The sequence below is a fragment of the Galeopterus variegatus genome, unplaced genomic scaffold (genome assembly GCF_000696425.1).
Source record: "Galeopterus variegatus unplaced genomic scaffold, G_variegatus-3.0.2 Scaffold985, whole genome shotgun sequence".
In the NCBI taxonomy this organism is placed as follows: domain Eukaryota; kingdom Metazoa; phylum Chordata; class Mammalia; order Dermoptera; family Cynocephalidae; genus Galeopterus; species Galeopterus variegatus.
The window spans coordinates 87,220-103,744 of record NW_007727096.1 but is presented as its reverse complement, the minus strand read 5'-3'; the positions used below and the strand labels follow the sequence as shown (position 1 = coordinate 103,744).

The following is a 16,525-nucleotide window of genomic DNA, read 5'->3' as shown; positions in this document are numbered from 1 at the left end:
TGATATTCTTGGTATAAAAAAATTGTCTCAGGCTTATTATATATCTTAAAATATTTTCCGCTGTAGAAGTTATGTCCATTTATTTTATAAAACATGTCTAATATTCACTGGCTTATTTGAAAATAGGCTTAATTATTATCCTTGGAATGACTTTATCATCTTTGTTTTGCATGCCACAGAAATAACCAGATTTCCTTTTCAGTTGCGTATTCTTATCATGAACCCTCTTTAGACCTTTCACATTTGAAAATTTTGACTAATATTTACCTCCAAAAAAGTGTCTGTTTGCTAATATTAGTTCCTAATGACTATCAGTGAATATTTTGTACACTTGAATTGGGTAACATTCTAAAGAATAAAAAGCATGAGTAACAAATGCTAAATTTCAAATATAAAATTAGATCTCTTGTAGCCTTTAAGCTTGTAATCAATAGAATTTTCCTGGTTGAAAAGTATTGGATAAATTCTCTAAGTACTTCTGATGACTTTCATAGGAACAGCCTCTGTATGGAAATAATCTTCAATTTTTCATAGGTGTTATAGGGATTAAAGCATTAACATATAAGATATTTAGTCCTAAATTGGAAGTGATTCTGTCTGAAATACAGGAGTTATGTGATTTTCTTCAGTATAAGAACCTTGTGTAAAAATGGCTATATTAACAGATACTTTTCTGATAGATTGTGGTAATTCATCAGACACATTTTTTTAGGTTATTATCTCACTGACATTTGTCACATGTGGGTGATTTGTAAACACATCGCAGGATTTGGAACTGTGGAGTTAAGAGCTATATGGATAAGTGGGACACAGAGTAGTATTTACTTTTGTCTTAATGTTCATAATCTTATGAACTGAAAATTGAGCAGGAAAAGAACAATTAGAAAGTCACTAATTCAACATTTATTTTTCATTGTACAGTTTTCATATGTGTCTTTGGAAGCTTATATTTTACAAATATAACCATAATAATGATAACACCACCACAATTTTGTCATTTAAAAAACTACTCATTCATTTTTCAAAGTTGACTCTTAGTGGAGGTGTATGTTTGTGCACTTATATGATGGCTATCTCATTATTTAAAATTTTTTTCTTATTATTTAAACTATTTGATGTATCACATGATTAGCTGTGCTTGTGATGCTATTACAATGTACTACTGTAATGTGAGACTAAGAAAAGTTAGGATTTAGGTGGGATTGAAAAAACTATTTTATTGATTATAATATAAATCATTTTTTAAAAGTCTTATTCCAGTTGGTCCTCTTGGTCCAATTTCACTAAAATTGGAAATTGGTAATAATATATTTCAACTTAAGATGTATTAAAACTAAAGGTTCTCTGGCAGTCAGTGTATGAGTCAACATTAAAATGCTATTTTTGATATTTTTTCTTTGGTAACATTTTCCCACACTAAGCAATGTGTTGTATGATTTAGTGGGCTCAACCTACAAATTCATAAATTCTACTCTTATATTTTGAAGGAAAAAGTGCTTATCTGTAATAGACATGATTATTTTGCTCTTCAGAATGCTAAGAGTATATTATTCAATAAACACTTTAAGAAATGGTTCTGGTAAAGATATATAAGTAGTCATACTTAGCTGAAAAAAATTTCAGCTTCTTAATTTTTCACATAGAGATTAAAGAAAATAACTCTTTTCTTCTTTTGGAATTTTGATTTCTTTTCTTAGATAACTTTTTAGTGATTTAACTATAGTTTCTACACTACTTCCAAAATTATGGCATGTTATGGTAGCTCTTACTGTTAAAGATCTTTTATTTTTAAACTATTTTTTCCTATTCTGCTTTTTACTACTCTGAAAGACTGATTCATAAACACCATCACCAAACATTTTTTGTGGCTACTACTTATTTTATGTTATCTTTATGTGAGACAACTGATTAGAAAACCATGTGGCTGATCTGTTCTATTCAGAAACTCTTTAACAGGTATGGCTTTCCTGCCCTCAACTTTTTGCTTTTATAGAATTGGAGCAAAAAATTTAGCAAAAACAAATCAGATATCTGGCCAGACAGCCATTCTCTATCAGATTCATTGCTATAGAAGTGAATCCATTTAGAAAAATATCAAACATATATGATTTTTCTCTATTGTCAGGTTTTATGGGACCCAGATTAATTAGGAGCAATTCAGTATTATAGAGGGTGACAGGGACTTGAATACATGTATGTGCACATAGTCAATTCAGAGGAGCATAGCTGAAAATTTAGAATGACTGTTTAAAAAAAGTTGCTTGGAAATTGTGCTGCTACTTAAATATTTAAGGAATTCAAAAAGTTGTGTATTTATCTTACAATGTTCCTTCTCATTTATTCTACTGGAATTGACCATGAAAAAGAATATTAAGCCTTATTTATATCTAATTATTGACTGTGCAAACTGTGACTTAGTGGATATTTATATGCCAAAAAAAAAAAAGGGTTTTAAAGTTGAGCAAGTTTTAGACAATAAAGATGTATAAATAATTTTGATTAGTATTCTAATTATAATGAAGTTATTGTTAGTTTGGTGCAATACATTCTTTCCTTCCCCATCTTTTTAAAATTAAATATCTAAGATGTATGTTTTGTTTTGTTACATAAAGTGCTGTTTTTAAAAAAATTCAGTGTGTGTATATGAGCTGTTTGATTTCTGTATAGCATGATTGAAGATGATAATGGAAATTTTGCACATTTTTTTAGTCCCTTGGAAATTTGTACTCTAATAGTTTTTAAGAATGTACATTTATTTTGTACATAATAAATTAGCATTATATATGAAAATGTGTTTGAATCAAATAAAAAATGTTATTACATTCTTCAGTTGATTTCTAGTTCTCAATTCACAGAGGTTGATTAGAACTTGGCCTTGGCTAAGTTATTTGGGTAGACAAAGGATTCAATACAGTGTTCATTAAGCAGAAAATTTGTCACTTGTTGCTGTATGATAGAGATACAAAGATTACTCAGAGCACGAATATTAAGAGCAATGAGAAGCCCAAAAGGACTGCCCTGAGACAACTCCCTCAAGAAGGGAGAGACAAGGTACAGCTCCAAGTCAGTATTTGCTTCAGCTTTTATTATAAAGACAAGGAAATACAGGAGAAGAAACAAATTAATCAATCATTTATCAAAGGAATGAAAAGAAATTGGCTATGGGGCAATCTCTGGAAAACGTCTTGAGAAACAAAGGAAAGGGAGTGAAGCTGGATAAGAAATGACCTTAATATTCTTATCTTATCTAGCAGAAACTATTTGCTGTTTCCAGCACTTAGGTTCTGCATAAGTGCACTTAAGACTTTTACCCTTTGTGCACTCCCTGTTCTTTTTCTATGTGCTCCCACAAAAATTGGTCACTGTTTCTTTTTCATATGAACAGAATTTCTTCTGTAATCCTGTGTGACTAAGATAAATATTGTATTAACTGACCAGTTTTTGTCATATAGAACAACACATATGTAGACTTTTAAAGCTACCTCAGACACATTGTTACATTTTTTTCCCCTTAGCAAATGGTCATATGCCATAAATCTCCATTTGTATTTAACCAGATAATATATTAGGTTGGGGTTTTTTTTAACTTTTATTTCCTTTCATAATGAAAATCTTTTATCCATCTACTTTTGACAGTCTAAATGTTGACCTAATCCTTTCCTTCCTTGTATTTTTGTTAAGGTTAATAGAAGTTAATCCATAATAAGACAAAATCCAAATTCTGTTCCAAGTTCTTGCTTGTACTTTTGTCTCTAGATCCAGATAACAAGACAACAGGAATAAACATTAATTTTTATCTAGTAGCTCTCTACTACACTTTACTGAAGACATTTCACTAAAATTGGAAACTTCCTGCATTAATCCATCTGGTAAAATTTCTTCGTAACTGGACAATCAAAGCAGGTTAGTTAAAAACTTAATAAAGACCACCCTGTTTTTTGTGAAACAAGCCCATAACAACGTATTAGGCATCAAATAAATGTGGGGTTTTTTCACAGAAATACAGGAGCTCATATTTTCCTGCCATGTAACATCTCACGTTATTCATTTGATGAGAATCTAAAACAATTTTTTAAAACTTTTTTTGAGAATTTTTTACTAATTTTTAATCTTATTCACTACTGAACTTTCAAAATGATTTTGACAGTGTACTGAATCACCATAAAACTTTTTACCTAACTAAGTAGCATTTGGTGTATTTTCTAAAAGTTGTATCTATTTAAAGGTGGTTTAATTATAACTTGGCAGAGATTGGAAAAACTAGGGGAAGGCTATGGAAAATTGTGCATTACTATTATTTATGCTCTAGTAATAAAATAGATATTTTGAAAGTAGGTGCATTTTTATATTAATTAAGCTTTATAGCCCAAATCCTTTAACAACTCATAGTCAGTATGCCAAGTCATTCATATACATATGATGTTGTGGTTAAGGAGAAGATGAAGATAGATTTAATTATTCAGCCTAGAAGAGTAGTTTCAGAATCCTTTTTAAGCATCATGTGTCAGAGTATTATCAAGGTGCATCACAGAGGCATTTACAGATGGGAAAAACACATGAGAACTTTCTTACATAAGAACTTGAGTACATTGTCAAGAGGTTGAAGAAGAACACTGACACTGAAAACAAACTTTATCAAATTTTATATGTGAAAGGAAATACCTGTACAAATCACCTGGAACTTTTATTTGAGGTAAAAAATTTTGAGGAACTTCTGAGGAAATAATCTAAATTTATATTAAAATCATTTTAATGACAAATTGTGTTATGCAAGGGTACTGCAAAAATTTTGTGGAAAACTAAAAGATAATACAGACCTTTCCATGAACTTTTTGAAGATCCCTCGTATGCAAATACTTGTGGTTTTCCAATATTGATTAAATGAAGTAATGATTATATTCATTAATAGCCTTATTAATTAGAGCCATAATAATGCAGAGGGACTTCTCCAGATGCAGTTTGCAATTTAAATTACTCTTACTTTTAAAATAAGTATAGATATAACATGAGTAAAGTGTGGTACCAGTTGTTTTTATTACTCTATAGATCTAGATAACTGTTTTAAGAGATGGTGAAAAAATTCCAAAATAGGTGATAGTAATTGTTATGACAAATTTAAACTATTTTATAATGTTTATTGCAGTAACAATGTTACTATATGCAACTTTATTACAGTTGAACCCAATAGGTAAAATTCATGGTTCATTTCTGAATCTAAATACTACTTTATTGATAATTCCAATTGCTACTGCCTCAACAAAGCAAAATGTCACCAATTTAAAATGTATTTTAAATCTATCCTTTATATAAATTATGCCTCAATAAACCTGAAAAGATTATTTTAAAACTCTTTCCAAGAACTACAATGACCTAAGACAGGCTGGTTTGATATTACTGGCAATAGAACACAAGTCATGTGAAAATCTTGATTATAAAAATAGGGATTTTGCTGAAATGAAGGGAAGAAAAATAAATTTTATGAAACAAGTATACAATAATTTATGAATTGTGTATCTAAATATGATTTTTCATCCAAGCATACCTAGGCCATTGTAGAACAATATCACTAGACACTACACAATAATTAAGTTCAGCTATCTGATATTTTGTCATAAAAACTATAGTTTTATGCATATTTTAATTTTGTCATGAAGGTGATGGGGTTCAGGACCCGCTACCCCAAATTATGACAACTCGACACTTGAGAAAACAGCAGAAGCAGAAATGTCACTCTCACCTTCTCCTCATCCCTCTCCCCCGAAACAGTTCATAAGATCCTCATGTGAGAGATGCTCTCCCTACACCTGGAGGAAAGGAACATCCTTATCTCTGAAGACACAGGGACATAGCAAAGACTCTGAACAAATAGACCCTGTTAAGTTCTCTCCATTTTATTACCACTGGATCATACCCCTTTTGTCTAATCATACTATTCCACGACTATCCACCTCTTCATCAAATCTAACCGTAAAAATACACAAGTTCATCTGTTTTAGGGGGGGGGGTCTTCATTTCTGAAGGGTCTTGTGTCACATAAAACTTACGTTAAATAAATTTGTACACTTTTCTCTTGTTAATCTGTCTTTTATTATAGGGTCCTCAGCCATGAACCTAGTGACGGGTGAGAAAATCTTTCCTCCCCTACAATGGTATACTTTATTAGGGAAGGAGGACAGAATATTTAAGACTGTTAATTTGATTTGTGACTTAAATATTTTAACAATGCAACCAAATACACACCCAACATTCCCATCTCCATAAACTTTTGTACTTCTTTTTCCACAGCAGGATCAACAAACTTTTTCTGTAAAAGGACAGATAATAAATATTTTACACTTTGAAGGCCATATGGTCTCTGTAGCAACTATCAATTTTGCTGTTGTAGCCATAGACAGTATGCAAAGAAATGAGCATAGCTGTCTTCCCATAAAATTTTATTCACAAAAACAGATGGGACCCCACAATCCTTAGTTTGCCGACCTCTGCAAAACAGTATTCCAGGAAATTTCTGGCATCTCAACTTGAATGACTGTAGGCCAATACTGAATCCAGGCTTCAAGTAACAGAACACGCACATTCAGATCCAATCTCAGGTGCTCAAGCTAACATATTGAGTTCCCAAATGCTGAGTGAATGAAACCATCTAAACAAATTTGGCCCTTAGCAGTATTTATATATTCCTTTCCTTAAACAGATACCCTTAGTGTTCATTCCCATACATGCTTCCCACATTCCTGCTGATACAAGGTCTTATTCCTTTGATGTATAAGCCAGTGTTTGGCCTCTGGCCCAGGCATTGTGTGTAGAGAATTTTAAAACAATGATAGAACCAACTAAATGTCTTGTTTTTTATCGTCACCATGTGTGGCCAGTAGTAAGCAATAACAGTGATAAATTACTCCACCTGTCTCCTTTTTCTTGGAGTGCCACTGCTATAAGGTATTTCCTCTAGAAACTGGACTGGCAATTCTCTTCCTGGGCCATGATGGGTTTAACTCTCTTTATTGGTCTGAGATAATGAGAAGAAATAGGAATTCTTCTTCAAGATAATAGGTACTCCCTTGGGTTGTAACTTATTCAAGACAAGTTTCCGAAAGTCTTTTATGTGAGACAAGTTAGTTACTTCAGACAGAAGAGAAAGACCAGCTTCCATCAACAAGGCAGGTTCAGAAGGACTTGAGATTTCAGCTTTGTCTTTATCTGACTAAATGTCCTTAAGTCAGAGTCCTAGTCCTTAGATTTAGGATCTGATACTCAGCTATATCTGCCCTGCAGCTGCACAAGATAAGTGCTTCTTTTGAGACCATCGTGGAAGGCTTCTGGTTCTTCCTCTGCCCCACCTTATGTTGGGAGTTCAAGGTCTTAAATTTATATTTTTCCTTTCATAAGCTCTACAACTACAGTGCAGTCAGAAATAGCCATCCACCCCACAGTCTGTTGTAATCCCCATTGTTGCCCTCAACAGTCACTTGACCATCTAAAATTTTATACCCTACTGACATTCCATCCCATGCCACCTCTGGTGATATATATATATATATATTTTTTTTTTTGACTGGGAAGGGGATTGCAACCCTCAGCACAGTGTGGTCTGCACCACGCTCAGCCAGTGAGCACACCAGCCGTCCCTATGTAGGATCCATGTGGCTACCTGCGCCACACTCTCCTGAGTGAACCACGGGGCCGGCCCATAATTTCAATAACCTTGTTGCCACTGCACACCACAGACTATGAAGGTCATCAAATATGTGTTTACCTGGTCCTAGAATTCCATCTTGAGGAACTGTTTCTGGGAGCCACTCTTTGTGCCAAATAGAGTCAGGTCTGACAGAAAATAGTATCTAACCCAGAAGGTTCAAAAGACTTTAATGCAGAAACTATATACAGAGATGTGGGCAGAGTTAATAAAACCAATAAGGGATGTTGAAGTACCCACACACTAGCAACAAGGAAAACCATAGTCATTCCTAGGTCAGAAGGGGCAAGGAGAGAAAAAATTATTACTGTTGCTCAGAGAGGGTTGGAGGGTAATAGGGGAAGCCTCTACCTCAAAAGCTGTAGGTGCAGTGGGATATGGCTCCCACCAGCAAATGCTGTATGGTTCAGAGTTAAAAGGGAGCAAAAAAGGAAGCTTCTAAACCTGATTTCTTCTGTCTTAGCCAACAGATGCCTCCTATTGATGGAACTCAATGGGAAGTGAGCTTATAAGGAGCCCATGTGGGATAGTCTGAAGGAATTAACTGCAGTAGTCATAGTATAGGGCAAAGAACAGCAGAGATTGGATCTGAGGGTACAGGGGAAGGGTGGGAGAATGGGGAAAACAGGAACAAATATTTTCTGATTATTTTCAGGAAAATGGAAGGAGGACTTAATTGAGATGTGAGTTAATAGACCACTAAATATAATACAGTTAATTTTATATAATAAAATCATAGTTAATTTTTATGATTTTTGTCCTCTATCTCAAAGGGCTGCAAAAAATTGATGTTGCTTATATATACTATAACAATGTCCCATCTTATAAAATTTTCCTTAGGGCTTACAATTATTAAAACAAAAAACAGGAGTAGGATTGATACTGAATCCTGGATCACTTTAACAATAAGTAATATTCATTCATAAACACGTAAACATATTGAAAAAAGTGCCCATCCATCTGGAGAGATGCATTTCTGATAAAATTTTACTTGTGTGTAATATTTTATCAAATTCTGTAATATATTTGTTTTGATTAATTGTGTAACTGAAATTGTAATACTTTTTTTTTTTTTTTTTTTTAAAGATGACCGGTAAGGGGATCTTAACCCTTGACTTGGTGTTGTCAGCACCACGCTCAGCCAGTGAGCTAACCGGCCATCCCTATATGGGATCTGAACCCGAGGCCTCAGTGTTATCAGCACCGCACTCTCCCAAGTGAGCCACGGACCGGCCCTGAAATTGTAATTCTAACTTGAATCTAAAAAAAAATAGTTCAAAAACTTAAAATATTTTAAATTTAAAAATATCTTAAATCTTTAATTTTTTTTTTCTTTTTTGTCTTTTTTCGTGACCAGTAATGGGATCGCAACCCCGGTGTCGCGCCCGCACCACGCTCAACCAGTGAGCGGACCGGTCTCTATATGGGATCCAAACCCTCGGCGGGAGCGCCGCCACACTCCCAAGTGCCGCACTCTACCGAGTGCGCCACCAGGCTGGCCCCAAATATTTTTAAAATATTTAAAAATATGTCATAGGTGTCTTAAAACAGGAGTTTTAGAGTCAGAGAATTGAAAACTATTTTGTAATTCAACACGAGTACACACTGAAGAGAAGTATGACAGGTGAAGAAAAAAATTATTTTCAAGGATAAAAATACTTGCATTAAAATAAAATTCTGTGGGATAAGCACAATGGAAATAAGTTCAGAAAAAGGAACCATGGAAAATTTCCAGATGTTCATAAAGACTTTATGTATTTTTTTAAAAAAGGTCTGATGATAGTTATCACATCACTAATACTATTTAAATTCCTTTTTACACATTTAAACGAGAGATATAACAATTTCGAAACGTAAAGATTTATAATATGCCAGAAATGTAATCCTTTAAAGTCAAGTTAGAAAATTTTAGATGTCAACACAAAAATGTGTGAGTATATATGTATTCAAAATACTTTTTTTTTTTTTTTTGTCTTTTTTCCGTGTCCGGCAACGGATCGCAACCCTCAGTGTTGCCCCCGTACCGGATCGGGGACCGGCAACGGGATCGCAAGCCTCGGCGTTGCTCCCGCGCCTCGCTCAGCCAGTGAGCGGGAGCCGGTCTGTATGTGGGATCCGAACCCTCGGACGGGAGCGCCGCCGCGCTTCCCAAGCGGGGCACTATCCAGTGCGCCACCGGGCCAGCCCTCAAAATACTTTTAGGTAGTATCTAGGTAAAAAGTTTGAAGAACACGGGAGAAGGGAGATGTCTATTTTTAAAGACTCAGTCTCTGAAGTATTGTGCCCTGCCCCTTCTCTGGAATTTTTGTCTCTTTCACATACCTTCAAAGTTCAGAGGGTCTCAGACTATGAAGGTCAATTTAGGACTAAAAGAAGAGTCCAGATATCCTGGAGCATTGGTGCCGAAGGTTACTATTACACAGCTACATTATGCACTTAAAAATCTTGTGTTTACTGTTTTGAAAACCTATTTGGAACATCATTGTGATGGGAAATGTCTTTAAAATTCCAAACGAGACTTAAAAATGAACTTCTAAACACATACGGCAATTTGAAACACACATATGCAGAGAAAGACTTAAAAATATGATTTTGCTAAGTGAAATATTAAATAGCAATGTCTTGTTATATTTGCTGTAGATGTCAAAAGATTTAGCATTTTCAGTGAAGTATGTTTCACGTACATGAGTAATAGTTACTTATTATGCAATCTGGAATGATTTCTCTTGCCGAATTGCCTGTTCTTGCCATCTTATATTAGTAAAGCTATTAAATCTATAAACACTTTCAGTAAGCTTTCACTAAATGGAGCACTAGTGAGCAGCAGGCCTTGCCTTACATTACCCTTGTATGTGAAACAGAAGAGGGGCCTTGGGGTATTTTAATGCTAAATGATGAAGTAGATAGCACTTAGTTTTGCCAGGAGCTGTGCTAAGTGGTTTTCATAAAATATCTAACTCAGGGCCGGCGGTAGCGCACTGGAGAGTGCGCCGCTTGCGAGCACAGCGGCCCTCCCGCTGAGGGTTCGGATCCCATGTGGAGACCGGTTCCCGCTCACTGGCTGAGCGCGGTGCCGGCGCAACACCAGGGGTTGCAATCCCATTACCGGTCAGTAAAAAAGACAAAAAGGAAAAAAAAAAATCTAACTTAATCCTACAGGCAACTCTGTATGGTATTATTTTCACTGTTTTACATAGAAGGAAATGGAAGCTTAGAAAATTCAAGCAATTTATCAAAAAAGTCAAAGCTAGAGAGCCAGGAAATCTTATCCACCATTGACCAGTCTGCGGCCTTCGCTCAAGTGTCAAAGAATCACATTTACTAGTACTGCAAACGGGAATTCTGCGAAACAAGGAGCATCTAACGGAGTTTAACTCTCAGAGACTTCCCTGTGCAGGTTAGCCTCGGCCAGTGGCCCTCACTCAGATTTAAGTGGAACAGTATTCCCGGAAGGGCTTGGTGAAATCACAGATTGCTGTACCCGTGTCCCCTCACCCCAGAGAGTCTGACTCAGTAGGTCTGCGGTGGGATCGAGAATCTGCATTTCTAATGAGTTCCCCGGCGACACTGATGCGACCGGTCGAGGCACCGCACTTTGAGAACCAATGGTTTAGAGGATCTAATCTTAAATCCATTGCGGAAAGTGATGGCCGGGGCAGAGCGAAGATAACCCTAACTTCTCTCAGAAGCCCGGGCTCTGCTTTCGCCAGCAGCTTCCTCCCCCAGTCGCGGCTCCGGGCGTGGTCTGGAGCCGCGTCCACCGTAGCCCCCGCCCGGGAGTTACTCGGCCTGGGCGGGTTGCGCGCTGGGCCCATGTCCCGGCTCCTCGGCGCTCCATTGTTCTCCCCGCCGCGCCGGGGCCGCGGGCCTTGGCCACGCCTCCGGCGACCCATTCGTTCCCAGGTCCGCGGGCTGCCTCCGCCCACACGCGAAGGCCTCCGGCAGGGCCAGGCTGAGGCGCTGCGGCCCGAGCGGTGGATCCGAGACGTGGCTCCCCGGGCGGAAGAACCATGTTGGACTTCGCGATCTTCGCCGTTACCTTCCTGCTGGCGTTGGTGGGAGCCGTGCTCTACCTCTACCCGGTAACCGCCGTCTCGGCCCTCGTCGCATCCACGTCGACGTGCTGGCAGCGGGCTGCCGGGCCGGGGAGGAGGGCTCCCGCTCCGGCTCGGGCTCAGGCGCGGGGACCGTACCCGGAGCCACGCGACGCCTCGCGGGGAGCGGCGCGGGTCGCACGACCACCCTCCCCGAGGCAGCGCGGTGCGAGGCCGGCGGGCGGTTCAGCTGCGCCTGAGGGCGGGTCCTCGCGGGCGGGCCCGCCGCAACGAGCCCGTCACCACACGCCACTGTCCCTAGGCGGCTCTGAAATGCTGTGGGTGGCTTTTTGGCAGTAACGCTGCCAAACCCGGATTCTCTTTTTGGCCGTACAGCAGGCCGGGCCGGGGAGGAGGGCTCCCGCTCCGGCTCGGGCTCAGGCGCGGGGACCGTACCCGGAGCCACGCGACGCCTCGCGGGGAGCGGCGCGGGTCGCACGACCACCCTCCCCGAGGCAGCGCGGTGCGAGGCCGGCGGGCGGTTCAGCTGCGCCTGAGGGCGGGTCCTCGCGGGCGGGCCCGCCGCAACGAGCCCGTCACCACACGCCACTGTCCCTAGGCGGCTCTGAAATGCTGTGGGTGGCTTTTTGGCAGTAACGCTGCCAAACCCGGATTCTCTTTTCTAGTGTGTCAGGGAGGCAACTCCAGGGCGCGCCGCTCCTTTCTGCTTTCCAGAGGATTCACTCAGCACTTTTTTGTGTCCTCTGCTTTTCCATGTGTCTGTCACTGTGTCGTTGCTGGAATCCAGAGTGCTGGAGGTCCGGGTCTTGCCCCTCGCAGGGCCTCGGACACAGAAGGGCTGAGGGAAAGAGCGCCGCGCTGCGCTGGGCCACTGTCCTTCATCTCCTGTTCTTTTTGCCACTCGCCATTGTCGGCCTTACTGGGTGTTTCTAAAAAGAAAAGAACCGGTGGATGAGGAATCGTCGTTAAGACATGTTCTACGATGCAAGGTGGAATATTGCAGCTACTCAGTCTGGAACTTCCGGAAATCTTATTTACTGAGAAACTAAACATTTTTAGTGGCCCCAGGTCTTGAATTTTTCATAATCTATAAATGAGACTATTTTTTTTTTTTTTGATGCGCTAATAAAACCAACACTTTATTCTTTTCAGTCAATTCAATTCTTTTAGTCATGGAACCCAGACACGGCTCCATGTGCTAGGAATACAGCAGTGAACAAACCAGACAGAATTTCTGATTCTTGGAATTTATATTCTAGTGAAGGGAAACAGACAATATAAACAAATAGCATGTGTAGTTTGTTAGTGTTAAGTATTATGGGTAAAAATAAAGTTGGGGTAGGTAGGATTGTTATTTTAAAAGTAGGATGTTCAAGAGATAAGGAGACGTTTGAGCCTAGTCTTGAAGAAGGGGAAGGTGCAAGCAGTTCAGATGTGGGAGAAAGCCTCCAAGCAAAGGCAACAGCAGATGCAGAGCCTCAAGGAGAAACATGCCTAGTGTGTTCCTGGAGAGCAAGGAGACCTGTGTGGCTGGAGTGGAGTAAGCCAAGAAGAGACTAGAAAGAGATAGAGTCAAAGATGGGGGTAAAGGACCGATTTTAAATGGCTTGTAGGCCATTTTATGGACTTTCACTCTGTGTGCTACTGGAGGATTTCAACAGATGAGTGACATTTAAATTATTAAATGTAAGATAATTAAAATTTAATTTTATTAGATAAATTAAAAAAAATTATTCTGGCTGCTATGTTAAGAGTAGACTTACTGGGCCTAGGGCAAAGGTGGAAGCAGACAGAGTAGTTAGGAGGATATTATCATTTTGGTGTGAGATGTGTTGGCTTGGACCATGGTAGTAGTGGCAGAGATGGTGAGAACTAGTCGTTGTGAAGATAGAGCCAGTGGGGTTTCCCAATGATTGGATGTGAAATGTGAGAGAAAGAGAGACATCAAGGAAAACTCTAGTTTTTTAGACTGGTGGCTGGAACAATGGATTGACTCCAGTGAAGATCGGGGGTTTTGTTGCCTTTTTGTTTAGTTTTATTTTGGTAGGAGGTTGTGTGGATTCATGGAGATTAGAAGTTTGGTTTTGAGTATGCTGCATTTGAAATGCCTGTTAGACATCCAAGCGGAGACGTTGAGAAGATACTTAGATATATGTCTTGAGTTTGAGGGGTAATTCCAGGCTAGAGATATAAATTTGAGAGCCATCAGTGTACAGATGATGAAGCTAGGAGATTCGTTGTGATCTCTCACAGAATTTAGGTACAAGAGAGAACAGGTCCAAGGACCAAGCCCTGGCTTCTCCAGTGTTTAGAGCTTGAGGAGAGGAAGAGGAGACAACAAAGTAGACTGAGAAGGAGCAACCAGATAAATAGAAGGAAGCCAGTGTTTTAAGCAGAAGAGAGTGATCAGTTAAGTCAAATATTGCAGATATGTCAAGTAAGTTAAGGCCTAAGAATTTAGTAACGATAACCTTCTGTAGAGCAATCTTAGCGGAACAGTGAGGGTGGTAAACCTAAATGGAGTAGGTTCAGGGATATCAACTACAGACAACTCTTTAGACTTTTGCTATAAAGGGGAGTGGTAGCTAGAGAAAGAGGTGAGGTGAAGGGAATCTGTATTCTGTTTTCTGTTGCTCATAACGATACCTGAAACTGGGAAATTTATAAAGAGGTTTATTTCTTACAGTTTTAGAGGTTGGAAAGCCTAGGGTCCAGGGGGCACTCCTGGTGAGGACCTTCTTCTTGGTGGGAACTCTGAACAGAGTCCCAGGGTGTCACAGGTTGTCACATGATGAGAACGTCAAGAGTGAGGGCTGGGCAAAAGCATGTTTTTTGTGCTCACTTGCTTTCTTTCACCCGTCTACTCCCTGGTGACTCCTTAGACCATCAACCCATTAATCCATGAATAGGTCAATCCATTCATGAGGTTATAGTCCTCACAATCCAATCACCTTTTAAAGGCACCACCTTGCAAATACTGCGGTTGGATTTCCCACCCTCTTAAAACTGTTATAATGTGGATAACTCCAATACATGAACTCTGGGGGGACAAATTCAAACCACAGCAGAATCTTTTCAGGTGGAGGAAATTACATTATGTAATTATATATATTATGTAAATTTCATTATGTTAATATGCTGATGAGGACTGTCATGTCATGAAGGGAAAACTGATGATGTAAGAAACAAGAGAATTGCTGTAGCCATTTTCTTGAGTAGGTGAGAGGGGATGCAATCTAATACAGATGTGAAGGGGTGGGGAGCATTTAATTGGGAGCGTCAACAGTTCATCCATACTAATAGGAGGGAGGATGGAATGTAAGGGCACAAATATAGGTAGATAGGTAGGTGTGGTGTGGAAGTTATCTCCTGATTGCTTTTATTTTTTAATGAGAAAGAAGCAAGATTATCAGTTATTGGTGAGGATAGGGGATTTGAAGACAAGGAAGGAATGAAGTAGTCATCTAGAAGATTAGGAGAATGAATGAACTCAGGAAATGTATGATATCCAGACAACCCATTTTAGGTTCATGAATTTAAAGTGACATGACTCAGAATGGCTGTATTTTTTTCCAGCTGTGGGTTCACAGGCAGAGTTAACAGAGCATTGGATTTAATCAGAATTGGGGTTTTGGTAGATGGTTATGACAAAATGATACAGGAAAATAAATTTAATGATAACTTGCTTATTTGAAAATTTCTCTGTTCTAACTTCACACTTGAATAATAGTTTGGCTTGGTATAAAATTCTAGGTTGGTGTGGTACTGATAACACCAGAGTCTGGGGTTCTATCCCTGTACCGGCCAGTTGCAAAAAACAATAAAATAAAATTCTAGATTGGAAATCATTGTCCCATAGAAGCATAGAGATCACTACCTCCTAGGCTGTTGTTCCTGAATTTAGAATCTCAGGGTCTCCTATCAGAAGGAGTGGTAATCACATGAATGGAGGAGGACATCTAGGAGGTCTAAGGACAGACTTTTTACTAATTATTCTAGTCTTGTGTCTTACCTTGTGCCTTCTCCTGCCTTTTTGTTTCCTATAGTGCTACTCTAATTGCTTCTTGTAGGAATCCTGCTCTGCACACTCGCAGAGGAGGGCTCTCAATTATGTCATTTTATCACTCTTCAGCTTAACTCTTTCAAAAACTGATTAGTTCACCCACTGTTCTCTCCTCTCCCATTTTCTTTATTCTTGTTTCCTCCTTTCTTATTTCTTTACTTTCATTTTAGTGGGATTTCAGGAAGAAGAGATAACAGACGAATATTATCAATCTACCATGTTTATAGAGGAATCATGAAACTTGTTTCACCATTAGTAATTTCAGCCTAGAAAATGAAAGTTATACTTTTTTATGCCACTGACTTTATCTTTCTTTATAATGTGAGGCTGTTTCTAACTTTTCCCACTATTTGTAATATTAAACTTGACAAGGACTATAGGACAAAATTACACATTATAGCTCTTATAGTCATCAGTTAAATGCAAGTTACACATCCTGTTGCCTAGATAGCAATTTTTTACTATTTTGTACAAATTGTAAAACTCTTCAGTTAGTACCATTCAACCCATTATTTCTCTTTTGATGTACATAACCCAAAGGGGAGAAAAATAAGAGGAAAAATGTAAAGTGTACAAAGATTTTCATAGCAGTGCTGTAATAATAAAATAAACAAAAGAAGTCGGCCAAATGCTTTACAGCTTAGCCTTTAAGTGTCCAAATAACTAACAAAATAAATGTTCAGTCATTTGTATATATAATTTTAAGTAGAA

At 38.6% G+C, this 16,525-nt stretch overlaps 1 protein-coding gene across 2 annotated transcripts in view; it reads left to right on the top strand.

The window, feature by feature from the left end:
* Positions 1-11,649: 11,649 nt before the first annotated feature.
* The window catches only part of LOC103591547 (cytochrome P450 20A1), a 65,489-nt gene continuing 60,613 nt past the window's right edge, over positions 11,650-16,525 (top strand). For both annotated transcript variants that reach the window (XM_008574030.1, XM_008574029.1), the window contains exon 1: positions 11,650-11,778. In XM_008574030.1, coding sequence (XP_008572252.1) covers positions 11,707-11,778 — 72 coding nt within the window. In that variant the 5' untranslated portion in view covers positions 11,650-11,706. The remainder of the gene's footprint in view (positions 11,779-16,525) is intronic.